General features: G+C 52.2%; 1 protein-coding gene across 2 annotated transcripts in view; it reads right to left on the reverse strand.

Moving 5' to 3' along the window:
• EXOC6B (exocyst complex component 6B) overlaps positions 1–13,651 on the reverse strand; it is a 307,067-nt gene that overhangs the window by 118,268 nt on the left and 175,148 nt on the right. For both annotated transcript variants that reach the window (XM_050973380.1, XM_050973381.1), the window contains exons 9-10: positions 1,915–1,998; positions 1,742–1,788 (exon numbers count right to left, since the gene is read on the reverse strand). In XM_050973380.1, the coding sequence (XP_050829337.1) occupies positions 1,742–1,788; positions 1,915–1,998 (131 nt within the window). The remainder of the gene's footprint in view (positions 1–1,741; positions 1,789–1,914; positions 1,999–13,651) is intronic.

Here is a 13,651-nt window from a genome sequence, read left to right on the forward strand (position 1 = left end):
CTTTATCTGCATGGAAAATCTTTTACCTGCAGGGAAAATCTTTTATCTGCAGGGAAAACTCCTTTATCTGCAGGGAAAATCCTTTATCTACAGGGAAAATCCTTTACCTGCAGGGAAAAGTGCTTTATCTGCAAGGAAAACTGTTTTAAGTACAAGGAAAAATGTTGGAACTGCAGGGCAAATCCTCTCTCCCACCACGTGCTCCCGAATTTCCAGACACTCCATTTGCTCCCATCTCCAGCTGGAGATCAACTCTGCTGCTCCAAAATAAGAAAAATCAAAGTGTTTTCCAGGGAATGAGGGTGAGAGTGGGGATTTTCCATGGTGGCACAGGGATTTCCAGGTGGTTTTTCCCAAGGAAACCCAGGGAGGGGAGCAGCACACGTGGAATTTGGGGGGGTTGCAGTGAGGAATTGAAATTATTCTCATTATTAGCTGAAGAAACAACAAACCAAATTCACAGAAATTCCCTGAAAGTCCTAAAAATTCCTAGAAATTCATAGGGAATCCCTGAAATTCCCAGAAATCCTTAGAAATTCATAATAATTCCTAGAAATTCATAGAAAATCCCAGAAACTCCCTGAAACTCATAATAATTCCTAAAAATTCAGAGAAAAGCTCAGAATTTCCCTGAAATTCATAAAAATTCCTAGAAAATCATAGAAAAGCTCAGAAATTCCCAGAAATTCATAGAAATTCCTAGAGAATCCCAGAAACTCCCTGAAATTCACAGAAATTCCCTGAAATTCATAAAAATTCCTAGAAATTCCTAGAAATTCCTAGAAAAGCTCAGAAATTCCCAGAAATTCCCAGAAATTCCCAGAAATTCATAAAAATTCATAGAAAATTCCTAGAATAGCTCAGAAATTCCCAGAAATTCATAAAAATTCCTAGAAAATCCCAGAAACTCCCTGAAATTCATAAAAATTATTATAATATTCATAAAAAGCTCAGAAATTCATAGAAATTCCCAGAATTCATAAAAATTCCTAGAAAATCATAGAAAAGCTCAGAATTCCCAGAAATTCATAAAAATTCATAGAAAATCCAAGAAACTCCCTGAAATTCACAGAAATTCCCTGAAATTCATAAAATTCCTGAATTCCTAGAAATTCCTAGAAAAGCTCAGAAATTCCCAGAAATTCCCTGAAATTCATAAAAATTCCTAGAAAAGCTCAGAAATTCCCTGAAATTCATAAAAATTCCTAGAAAATCATTGAAAAGCTCAGAAATTCCCAGAAATTCCCAGAAATTCATAAAAATTCATAAAACTCATAGAAAGCTCAGAAATTCCCAGAAATTCCCTGAATTCATAAAATTCCTAGAATTCCTAGAAAGCTCAGAAACTCCCTGAAATTCATAAAAATTCATAAATTCATAAAAAAAGCTCAGAAATTCATAGAAATTCCCTGAAATTCATAAAAATTCCTAGAAATTCATAGAAAATCCCAGAAATTCATAGAAAAATCCCAGAAATTCCCAGAAATTCCCAGAGTTTTACAGGAGCCGGCAGGTCCCTCCCCGCTCCCCCCCAGCGACACAGCAGAGCGGATAAAATTCACTTTACAACGCTCAAAAAGCACGAACCACCTCTTTTTTTTTTTTTTTTTTTTTTTTTTTTTTTTTGGTCCTGTTTTGGCTTTGGGGAGCACCAAAAATACCAACATTCCCTCCTCTCCTGCTTTCCTTGGGCTCCAGGCCACCCATTTTTAGCAGGGCCGTGTATAAAAGGAACACCTACCCTACAATTTGATTGAAATACTTCCTGTAGCCATCTAAAGTTTCGTGCTGCAACAAAGAGAGAGGGAGCAGAGGTTAAAAGCCGGGTGGCCGAGGGCCAGGGGGGGGTGAGGGATGAGCCAGGGGCAGCAGGAGCCCCTGGGAATTGGGGATGGGGCTCCAGGACAGACTGACCATGTTGGAGGGAGGCTGCAGCACCAGCCGCGCTTGTTTTCTCCTCTGCTTCCTGTAGTAGCTCTCAAAGGTCTCCCGGGCCCCCTGGAAAACAGGAAAGGGTCATTACAACCCTGAGGATGTGCAGGAAGAGGTCACTGGGAATGTAAATCATGGAATCGCTGAGCTTGGAAAAGCCCTCTGAGATCTGGGAGTCCAACCATGCCCAGCACAGCCAGGGCCACCACGGCCCCTGTCCCCGAGTGTCACAGCCACAGGGCTGGGAATCCCCCAGGGATGGGCACTCCAAACCTCCCTGGGCACTGCCAGGGCCTGAGCCCCCTTTCCATGGAGAAATTCCTGGGATGCCCACCCAGACCCTCCCCTGGGGCCGTTCCCTCTGCTCCTGTCCCTGTTCCCTGGAGCACAGCCCGACCCCCCGGCTGTCCCCTCCTGGCAGGAGCTGTGCAGAGCCACAAGGTCCCCCTGAGCCTCCTCTGCTCCAGGCTGAGCCCCTGCCCAGCTCCTCAGGGATTCTCCAGCCCCTGCCCAGCTCCCTCAGGGATTCTCCAGCCCCTGCCCAGCTCCCTCAGGGATTCTCCAGCCCCTGCCCAGCTCCCTCAGGGATTCTCCAGCCCCTGCCCAGCTCCCTCAGGGATTCTCCAGCCCCTGCCCAGCTCCCTCAGGGATTCTCCAGCCCCTGCCCAGCTCCCTCAGGGATTCTCCAGCCCCTGCCCAGCTCCCTCAGGGATTCTCCAGCCCCTGCCCAGCTCCTCAGGGATTCTCCAGCCCTGTCCCAGCTCTGTCCCTGCCCTGGCCCTGCTCCAGCCCCTCCAGGGCTCTCCAGAGCTGTCCCAGCAGTGCCAGCACAGGGGACAAGGACACTGCCCTGCCCTGGCACTGCCACCACCCCCAGCTGGCACATTCCATGTCCAACCTTGTGTCCAAATGTGGAATTTTCCTCCCAGATTCCACTCAAGTATCAGAGCACAAAGAGTTGATCTGAACACACCGAGTCCCACCCCGAGTGCTCGGGCACTGGAACATTCCATGCCCAGTTCCTGGGATCCCCAGGGATGTGTCCAGCTGCTTCCTGAACCCCAGTCTGGACCAATGCTGGATTTCTTGCTCCATGAAACATCCAGGGGTGGAGTCAGCACAGAGAATGAGGGACCAAAGACAGCACAGACACCAAGAGGGGAAGGGAAGGTTTGGGAAAGTTTGGGAAGGTTTGGGAAGGTTTGGGAAGGTTTGGGAAGGGAAGGTTTGGGAAGAGAAGGTTTGGGAAGGTTTGGGAAGGTTTGGGAAGGTTTGGGAAGGGAAGGTTTGGGGAAGGTTTGGGAAGGTTTGGGAAGGTTTGGGAAGGTTTGGGCATGGTTTGGGACGGTTTTGGGAAGGTTTGGGAAGGTTGGGAAGGTTTGGGAAGGGAAGGGAAGGGAAGGTTTGGGAAGGTTGGGAAGGGAAGGGAAGGGAAGGGAAGGGAAGGGAAGGGACGGGAAGGAGGAAGGGAAGGGAAGGGAGGGAAGGGAAGGGATGACGGGAAGGAAGGGAGGAAGGGAAGGGAAGGGAAGGAGAAGGGAAGGGAAGGGAAGGGAAGGGAAGGGAAGGGAAGGGAAGGGAAGGGAGGGAAGGGAAGGGAAGGGAAGGGAAGGGAAGGGAAGGGAAGGGAAGGGAAGGGAAGGGAAGGGAAGGGAAGGCAGCTGGGACAGGGCTTGGAGCGCCCTGGGACGGCTGAGGATTCCCTATCCATGGATGGGCCGTAAAGGTCCCTCCAACCCAGCCCTCCCGGGATTCTGTGAGCTCCAGGAGGTGTTTGGGGTACAGAACTCCAGGATGTGTTTGGGGTACAGAATTCCAGGAGGTGTTTGGGGTGCAGAATTCCAGAATGGTTTTGTGTATAGCATTCCAGGATGTGTTTTGGGGTACAGAATTCCAGGATGTGTTTGGGGCACAGCATTCCAGGATGTGTTTGGGGCCCATCCACCTCAAGACCACCCCGTAGCACTGGCAGAGACAAACTCTGAGCTCATTCCCCACCTTGCCGTGGCCCTGAGCGCCCGGAGGATCCCTGTGCCCAGAGCTGACCCCATTCCATGGCCATCCCCCCCGGGCTGGCCCCTCTGGGATGAGTTTTGCTCCCAGCCCAGCACCCCCACCCACCCCAGGGCCATCCAGCCTGGATGTTTCATCCCTGCCCATCCTCCCTCCTCCACACCCTCCCTGTTTTCTGTCTGAAACTGCATCACAAACATCTCAGGGAAGGGACAACGTCTTGCTTTGAACTCTTGGGAGCCAGGGGAGAGGAGAGGGGGGGGAAAAAAAAATAAAAACCAAACCAAAAAAACCCAACTCAGCCTCATTTGGAATTCACAAAACAAACAACATGCAACAACAAATATCACCTGAGCGAGGCACCAGCTGTCAACCTGCTCCTCTCCAGAAAATAAATTAATTAAAAGCAAAACCTGATGGTAATTTAATGATTCTCCAGCTGTTGTGGCATTACACAACCAGGCTGCCTCGGGATGCCCTCAGCTGCCAGGGGCTTGTGAGGAGCCAGAGCCTGACTTGCTCCTGGTGTTCTCCAAGGGCAGCTCCAGGCTCCAGGAATCCGCCCAGAGCTCTCCCACCTAATTCTACCCTTCCCAAAGGTGTCAAAATCCACCCAAAAAACCTTTATGGGTGCTAAAATCCATCAAAAAAAAATCTCTTAGGTGCTCAAATTCATCCCCAATACCTAAAGATCCTAAAATCCATCCCTGAAACTTCCTTACGTGCAAAAATCCATCCCCAAAAATCTTCTTAGGCAGAAAAATCCATCCCCAAAACCTTCTGAGGTAGAAAAATCCATCCCCAAAAATCTTAGGAGCTCAAATCCATCCCCAAAACCTTTTAAGATCCTAAAATCCATCCCCAAAACCTCCTTAGGCAGAAAAATCCATCCCCAAAACTTCCTTAGGTGAAAAAAATCCATCCAAAAAACCTTCTCAGGTGCTCAAATCCACCCCCAAAACCTTCTCAGGTGCTCAAATCCATCCCCAGAACCTTCTCAGGTGCTCAAATCCATCCCCAGAACCTTCTCAGGTGCTCAAATCCATCCCCAGAACCTTCTCAGGTGCTCAAATCCATCCCCAGAGCTTCCTTGCCTCTGTGCAGTGCACTGCAAAGGGGTGTGGGGACTCTAAATGTGGATTTTGTCCTGGAATTTTGTCCTGGAATTCTGCTTCTTGTCCTGGCTGAGTCTCAGGGGGGCTCAGGATGAGCAGCTCCTGATCCATGCTGGGCACACCCGGCCGCCCTGGCAAATCTGGATCCCAAATCCCAGCTCTTCCCCTGTAATCAGGCTCAGGACCAACTGGAATCTACCAGAAATTTGGTGTTTTAAGGGAGATTTTAGAGCCAGGAACTGTGAATCAACATTTCCCTGTCAGGTGTTCCCAAGGCTCCCAAAAGCTGCTTCCCTCAGGAAGGGGAAGGATCCCGAGGCAGAAACCAGGGATCTACAGGTGAGGCCCAGAGAGAGGAGGATTATTACAATTTCATCCAGCCAAGAGATAAAACTGGGTGCTGCCAGGAGTTAAAAAGTGATAAATTCCCAGCAGGGAGCAGCCACCTCCCTCTGAGCCCCTCTCCAGGCCTGAGCTTGGTGATCCTCAGGACCCTGGTGTTGTCCAGGTCCTCTCCACCACAGGAAAACCAAGGAAAAAGGGATTGTCCCACTCCCACCCCCCAGTGAGAGACAAAACCCAAGGGATTTATCCAATTCTGCTGGGCCCTGGCTCTCCAAACCCCCCCTGATCATCTCCATCCTCACCAAGCCAGCCCTGGTGGCACCTGTGACACCTCAGCCACTCCTTCAGCTGGAGGGAGTGACTCAAATGATTGAATCTGGGGCCACTTTAGAACCAAAGGTGATTTTAAACCATTTATTTAATAAATGAGAGGGTGGCACCATCCAAGGCAGGAGCACGGGGAGGCTGAGCCACCACCGTGGCTGGACACTCAGACACCAAACCCCTGGTTCATGGCACACCATCCCCTGGATTAATGAGTAATTAATGAGTAATTAATGAGTAATTAAGGAGTGATTAATGAGTAATTAATTCATCCCTGCACTGGCAGGAGCTGCCGTTTCCCCAGTGTTTTGTGGTGGCCTCAGGGACTCGTTGGACTCTCCGAGAGCAGCTCCTGGGGGCAGGAGGCTCAGCCCGGTGTGAAGAGCAGATTTTGGAGGTTTCTGCTAAAACTGCACCAAGTCCAGGCAGAGCTGGGTCTGATCCCTCGGGATCCCCCAGCTCCAGGACCCTGCCTGCTCGTCCACACTTTCCTCCAGGAAGGAAAGGACAAGGACACCTTGTCCCGGCTGCACTTCCAGTGTCCCACCATGGCCGTGTCCAACCCAATTCCACAGAATTCCAGACTGGTTTGGGTGGGAAAGGACCTGAAAGGTCACCTCATTCCACCCCATCCATGGCAGGGACAGCTCCCACTGTCCCAGCTGGATCCAGCCTGGCCTTGGACACTGCCAGGGATCCAGGGGCAGCCCCAGCAAATCTGGGAATTCCAGCCCAGCCCCTGCCCACCCTCCCAGCCAGCAATTCCTTGCCCAGATCCCAGCCCAATCTCCCCTTTCCCAGTGGCAGCCATTCCCTGGCTCCTGTCCCTCTGTCCCTTGTCCCCAGTCCCTCTCCAGCTCTCCTGGAGCCCCTTTAGGGACTCTGAGGATTCCCTGGATTTTTCCCTTCTCCATGGGAACATTCCCAGCTCTCCCAGCCTGGCTCCAGCCCTGCAGCAGCTCCAGGCTCTCTCCAGCAGCTCCCACCCATTCCCAGGGGGATTTTTCCCCAGCAGCTCCTCAGGAGCAGCCCAGGATGGGGGAGCCCCCCAGGTCCTGGGGCTCAGGAGCCAAAATTCCCAGCCCCTCTCCTCAGCTCCTTCCCACAGGGACAAACCCCAGGCCGGGTCTCCATCCTGGTTTTACCCACGGCTCGGAGGAGGGTGAAGCACCTGGAGCAGCTTCACCACAGCCTCTGAAAGTTAAAGTTCCTTTGGAATCTCTTCCAGAGGAAAGATGTGCTTCCCACGGGTGGGAGAAGCAGAAGTGAGCGGAGCTGGGCTGGAGATGGCACAGGAGGGTCCCACAAGAACCTGCCCCCCACCCTGGGCTGCCTTCTCCTCAGCCTCAGAAGGTTTTGGGTGCCACCTCCTCGTTCCAACCCAACAAAGGGAACTGCAGCAGGAAGGGAAGGAGCAGCAAAGGCCTTTGAAACCATTCCCAAAAAAGAAAATCACAGAATCCGAGTCGCATTTTAACAGTTTCCCCCAAATTTATGGCCCAGGGACCTGCCGGAGTGACCAAACCCATCCCCTCACAGCACTGCTCCCCAGCTTCCCTCTCCTGAGCCAGGGCTGCCCCAGCAGTCAGGGACTCTCTCATGAAAGGTTCCTCCAACAAAACCTCGTCCTCCCCACGGCCCCCTCCTGACCCTGCTCCCATTTTTCATCCTCCCGCTTCCATCCCTTTCCCCTAAGTGCATTCCTCCCTCATCTCCCCAGATATTCCCACTGCTGCCACATCACATTCTCCTCAAAATGGAAAATATTTCTTCCTCTTGGTGGCAGTTGGAGCTCAGACCACCCAGTTTCCCACATTTGATCTGTTCAGGACTATTCATCCTCTCAGGTCTCCAGATAATCCATTACTCCTCTGAATTCCATGCCTGAATCCTCTTTTCCTCTGGATAAAAAAAACCCAAAAAAGCAAAAAACCAAACGAACACATCAACCAGATCAAGAATATTCCAGAGCCAACCACGAGATCCTGGGCTTTCCGGGCTACCCAGCTGAAATTCCAGGTGGGATTTGTGCTTTAGGGCTGCTCCTCTCTCACAGTTTGAGGGAGAGAACAAGAGCAAACCTGCTGGGAAAGTTTAGGTTGGATAATTTGGGAATATTCCTTCATGGAAAGGGTGGTCAAGCACTGCAAGTGCCCAGGGAGGTCTGGAGTCCCCATCCCTGTGGATGTGGCACTTGGGGACACGGCTGGTGGGGGCCTTGGAACAGCTGGATTCAGTCCTGGAGGGCTTTTCCAACCTCAGCCATTCCAGGGAACCCGGCGCTGGGCAGAGGAGCTGCTCCTTTTCCATCCAGCTTTAATTCCAGCTTCACCCAGCTCCCAACCCCTGCGAGGGGGCAGGGGAATCCAAAGGATTCCTGGCTCCCAAAGGAGCCATATTCCTTGTAATCACGGGTCCAGGAAAAACCCTCAATAACGCCTCATATTTGTAAAATTGCCGGGCAGAACCCTCCTGCTGAAATTAGCCCCGGAGTTCACAGAGTTGGCAGGGAGAGGGGGATAATTACCAGCAGGGATGAGCACCACAGAAGGGAAAACAGAGGATAATCACAAGAAAGCAAAAACAGCAGCTGAACAAACCCAAAAATGTTTCGGGATTCGGGAGCTGAGAGCCAAGCGAGCTGGGATCACACCAGGAAAAATGCGCTCCTGGTTTGATTCTCCAGGAATAACCAAAATGCCCAGGGAAATGGGACCTTGGGAATTGGAGCACGATTTCCCCTCAGCCTGCAGCAGGAATGCACCTTGTGCACTTCACATGTTCCCTACCTGGATAACACAGGGTATCCAGAACCCAACATTCCCGTGGGATGTGACGGCCTGAGCCATCCCAAACCCTCCCCGTTTGGAACACCACCAACCATTCCCTAAAAATCAGTGACTCCTCTGGGCTCTTCCATTAAAATCCCATCCCAAGGAAGAGGATGTGCTGAAAGATCTGCTGAAGATTCCCCCTGGGAAAAGCCGGGTTGTGGATCTACTGACACCAGGGAGATCCATCCCCAGGACCCACGGACACGGCCCAAACTCACCAGAACAGCCCCACTTCACATCCCCTGGGGGAGGTTTTTGTACCCCCCACACCCACAGAGCAGCTCTGGTTTAAATAATCAGGGATGGATTTAATTCTGGGCTTGGAGAACCCCAAACCCAGCACCCACCTGGATTTATCCGTGTTACACCACTAAAATCATGGAATGGTTTGGGTTGGAAGGACCTCAGAGCCCACCCAGTGCCAGCCCTGCCATGGCAGGGACACCTCCCTCTGTCCCAGGCTGCTCCAGCCCCAGTGTCCAACCTGGCCTGGGACACCCAGCAAAGCTTTCCACGGCGCCCACGTGTGGAATTGGGAATAACAGGAATGCTGGGACCTGCTCCCTCCACATCCTCACCAAAGCCCTGCAGGAGCCCTGGGCAAGGTCTCTCCACTTTGCAGATGTCCCCAAATTTGGTGAGAACTGACAGACTCGAGGCAGGGCCAACGCCTGGAGAGGTCTGGGTGGGCTGGAGGAACAGCCCAGCAGGGTGACATCCAAAAGGACAGATTCCAAACATCCCTCAGGGAAAGGGAGAAACCCTGGACCCCTCACAAACTGGGGAACCACGGGTTTGGGAGCTCCTCTGTGGATAAAGATGGGAATTTTGGGTAGACAGGAAGTTTTCCTCAAGGAGAACAGTAAAAATCCCTGAGATTGGTTGGAGCAGGGTGCTGATAACACCAAGGCCTGGGGTTTGATCCCTGAAGTTCCTCTGTGGATAAAGATGGGAATTTGGGGTAAACAGGAACTTTTTTACAAGGAAAAGAATAAAAATCCCTGAGATTGGTTGGAGCAGGGTGCTGATAGCACCAAGGTGTGGGGTTTGATCCCTGAAGTTCCTCTGTGGATAAAGATGGGAATTTTGGGTAGACAGGAAGTTTTTCCACAAGGAGAACAGTAAAAATCCCTGAGATGGGCTGGAGCAGGGTGCTGATAACACCAAGGCCTGGGGTTTGATCCCTGGATGATTCCCTCAGGAGCTGGATCCTTGTGAGCCCCTTCCAACTCAGAATATCCCGTGATTCCACAACGCAGCAGAGAGAAATTCCCAAAGCTGGATCCCAATCTCCATCCTTGGAACCCTTCCAGGCCAGGCTGAACAAATCCCTGAGAACCCCGCTCTGGTCTCCCAGCTCCAGGCAGGATGGGAGCCCTCCTGAGGCCCCTTCCCACCCAGGTGGCCCCACCTGGGAGATGGTGGCCCCATCCCTTCCAGCAGCCTGCACAGAGCTCTGCAGCCCCTGAGGTCCCACTCAGCCCCCACCTCCCAGCCTGGGCTCCAGGTGCCCCGACCACCGACCCTGTCCCCTGGTCTGGGAGGAGGAAAGGCCAGATCTGGGGCCAAAATCCCATTTCTGGGGGGGGGTTTAGTCACGGTTTAGGCAATTCCAGTCTCCTCCCAACAAAAGTCAGGATTTCCTTCCCCTCACACCGTGAGCAGAGCCCTGGGCTGTGTCACCCTCACCTGCCCCAGCCCAGGGCTCCATTTTAATTTGCCTGCAAGTGCCAAACAACACATTCACCCTAAAACCCCACTCAGTCCAACCTGGATCCCATCCCCGCTCCCCCCTCACAACCCAGGAATTCCATGGAAATACCCCAAACCCGACCCCTCAGCACAGCACTGCAGCTTGGACGGGACACATCTCACCAAAAGCAGCACAGAAGCTTTAAACCCTCACAAATCACCGTTTTTTTACCCCAAAACCAGCTGAAACAAGCAACATTTTTGTTGTAGGGTCCAGCACTTCACCAAACACCAGGAGCTTCCCACCAGTGAGGAAGGAGCTGCCAAGAAAAGCAGCCCAGAAAATGATCCTGACGTGCCCCGGAGATGAGTGCAGATAAGAGAGGCCTGGTAGCCACTAATGAGGCACAAAAGAGTCCGACTCCAGAGCAGATGCTGCTCTTGGAAAACGTAAATATTCCCAACACGTCTCCCGGAGCGCATGGAGACGCAGGTGCTCGGCAGGGAAAGCTGGGATCAAAAAGGAGGCTCCTGTTTGTTGACTGTAAACACCCCCTCGATACCGACAACACGGAGATGAAGTGGAGCAGGAATTGCGTGGGGGGAAGAGAGAGTGGCTGGAAGGGGCCTCTCCTGCCAGCCGGGCAGGATCCGGGCTCCTCCGCCCAGCCCTGACCTCCACCTGTGTCCTGGAAAAAGCAGCAGCCACCCGCTCCTTCCCGAGGCACTAAATCCCAGTTTGGCTCTTTGGAGTGCTTCAGGGCTTGGTTTCTCCTGTTGTGTGCTCAAAAATGAATTGTCTGGGGCCAAGAAGCAGAAGCAAAGGTGATCCCGAAGGAAAGGAGTGTCCAGAGGTCGGGAGAGGTCGTGGCTCCCCATCCCAGAAGGATCCAAGGCCAGGTTGGACAGGGCTTGGAGCAGCCTGGGACAGTGGAAGTGGCACTGGATGGGCTTTAAGGTCCCTTTGAAGCCAAATCATTCCATGATTCCATGGAATGACCAAGAACCCCACCTGGAAGAGTCCCTGGAAGATCCAGCTCTCCCTTCCCTCTCTCCCACCCTTGGCTCGGCTCACTTCATTCAAAGCCAGCTTTGAAAGCAACAAAAATTTACAAAGAAAAAGCAAGAGGGAAGAAAAAAAACGTTTGAAATCTTTGGTCCAACAGATTCAAGGACCTCTCCAGACCCACGGGGTCCGAGCTCCTGGCCAGGCCTGCTCAGGACAACAGGGAACACCTGGACAAGGAACACAGGGACAGCAGCGTGTCAGGGAAACTGTTCCAAACCCTGTTCTCTCCAGGGGGGATTGTTCAAACCCCATTCTCTTGGGGGGAATGGTTTCAAACCCCATTTTCTCTTGGGGAAAATTGCTCCAAACCCCATTCTCTCCAGGGGGAATGGTTTCAAACCCCAGGGGGAATTGTTTCAAATCCCATTTTCTCCAGGGGAAATTGTTTCAAACCCCATTTTCTTTGGGGGAAATTGTTTTAAACCCCATTTTCTCTGGGGCAAATTGTTTTAAACCCTGTTCTCTCCAGGGGGGTTTCAAATCCCATTCTCTCCAGGGGGAATGGTTTCAAACCCCAGGTGGAATTGTTACAAATCCCATTCTCTCCAGGGGGAATGGTTCAAACCCCTTTCTCTGGGGGGAATTGTTTGAAACCCTGTTCTCTCTGGGGGAAGGGTTTCAAACCCCAGGTGGAATTGTTTCAAACCCCATTCTCTCCAGGGGGAAGGGTTTCAAACCCCAGGGGGAATTGTTTCAAATCCCATTTTCTCCAGGGGAAATTGTTTCAAACCCCATTTTCTTTGGGGGAAATTGTTTTAAACCCCATTTCCTTTGGGGGAAATTGTTTCAAACCCCATTTTCTTTGGGGAAAATTGTTTTAAACCCCATTTTCTCTGGGGCAAATTGTTTTAAACCCTGTTCTCTCCAGGGGGGTTTCAAATCCCATTCTCTCCAGGGGGAATGGTTTCAAACCCCAGGTGGAATTGTTACAAATCCCATTCTCTCCAGGGGGAATGGTTCAAACCCCTTTCTCTGGGGGGAATCGTTTGAAACCCTGTTCTCTCTGGGGGAATGGTTTCAAACCCCATTTTCTCTGGGGGAAATTGTTTCAAACCCCATTTTTTGGGGGGGGAAATTGTTTCAAACCCCATTTTCTTTGGGGAAAATTGTTTCAAACCCCATTTTCTCTGGGGGAATGGTTTCAAACCCCAGGTGGAATTGTTACAAATCCCATTCTCTCCAGGGGGAATGGTTCAAACCCCTTTCTCTGGGGGAAATTGTTCCAAACCCCATTCTCTCCAGGGGGAAGGGTTTCAAACCCTGTTCTCTCTGGGGGAAGGGTTTCAAACCCCAGGTGGAATTGTTACAAACCCCATTTTCTCCAGGGGGAACTGTTTCAAACCCCTGCTCTCTCCTTCAAACCCCATTCTTTTGGGGAGGAATTGCTTCAAAGCCCAGGGGAAGATGCTGGAGCTTTGCCTCAGCTCTGCTGCAAAAGCCACTGCAGGTCCCAGGCTCCTCTCTCAGCTTCTCCCGCTCCCCACCAGCCATGGAAGAGTTAACCAGGAGGGAAAAAGGTGAGATTCCCCCTTTTCCCCCTTCCCCTCCCAGCAAAGCAGGCCATTACCCCAGCCCGAGCCGCAGCCCCATTGTTCCCAGCCCTGGATATGGGAAGCAATATCCATTTTCCATTTAGACCAGGGCAAAGCCTTTAATTTCAGCCTCCTGCCTGCAGCTGGAGTTCCCTTTTAACTCCTGGGCCGCGGGAGTGAAGACAGTTTTATATGGGGGGAAAGGCTGCAAAGGCCACTTTAATATGGTCACATGTGGCCGGGGGGAGCTTTCCGAGGGCCCGGTAATGAGGGGCAGCAGCGGGATATTGCACTTCCCATCTGGCTGCTCTGCACAGCAGGGAAAAGGCTCTCCTGGCTTTTTAAGGACAGCCCCGGCTGCAGTGAGACAAAACCCACGGAAAAATGAAGAGCAAATGGAAGCGTGGGGAGGAGATGCCCTCTAATGTTGGAGCCCGGCAGCACAGCCGTGGGATGGGCTGGGGGATTGGGATGGGGCAGAAGGCAGGGTTTGGGGTATCCCCGGGGTTTGGGGATCGCCCCACATTTGGGATGGGCTCCCCACAACTTATGGGGTGCCAGGGCTCAGCTCCTCGGCCAGGGCCACCTGTGTTTGTGTTGGTGTGGCTCCGGAGCGTGGCCCTGCCGTGACCCGGGAAGGTCCTTCCCGTCCTGTCCCTGTCCCCGTCCTGTCCCTGTCCTGTCCCTGTCCCTGTCCTGTCCCCGTCCTGTCCTGTCCCTGTCCCATCCTGTCCCCACAGCTCCTGACAAATCCGATTAGGGAGCAGCGTTGGAAGAGGGAAAACAGCCTGAGGA

Source organism: Serinus canaria, chromosome 4 (genome assembly GCF_022539315.1).
Source record: "Serinus canaria isolate serCan28SL12 chromosome 4, serCan2020, whole genome shotgun sequence".
NCBI lineage: Eukaryota > Metazoa > Chordata > Aves > Passeriformes > Fringillidae > Serinus > Serinus canaria.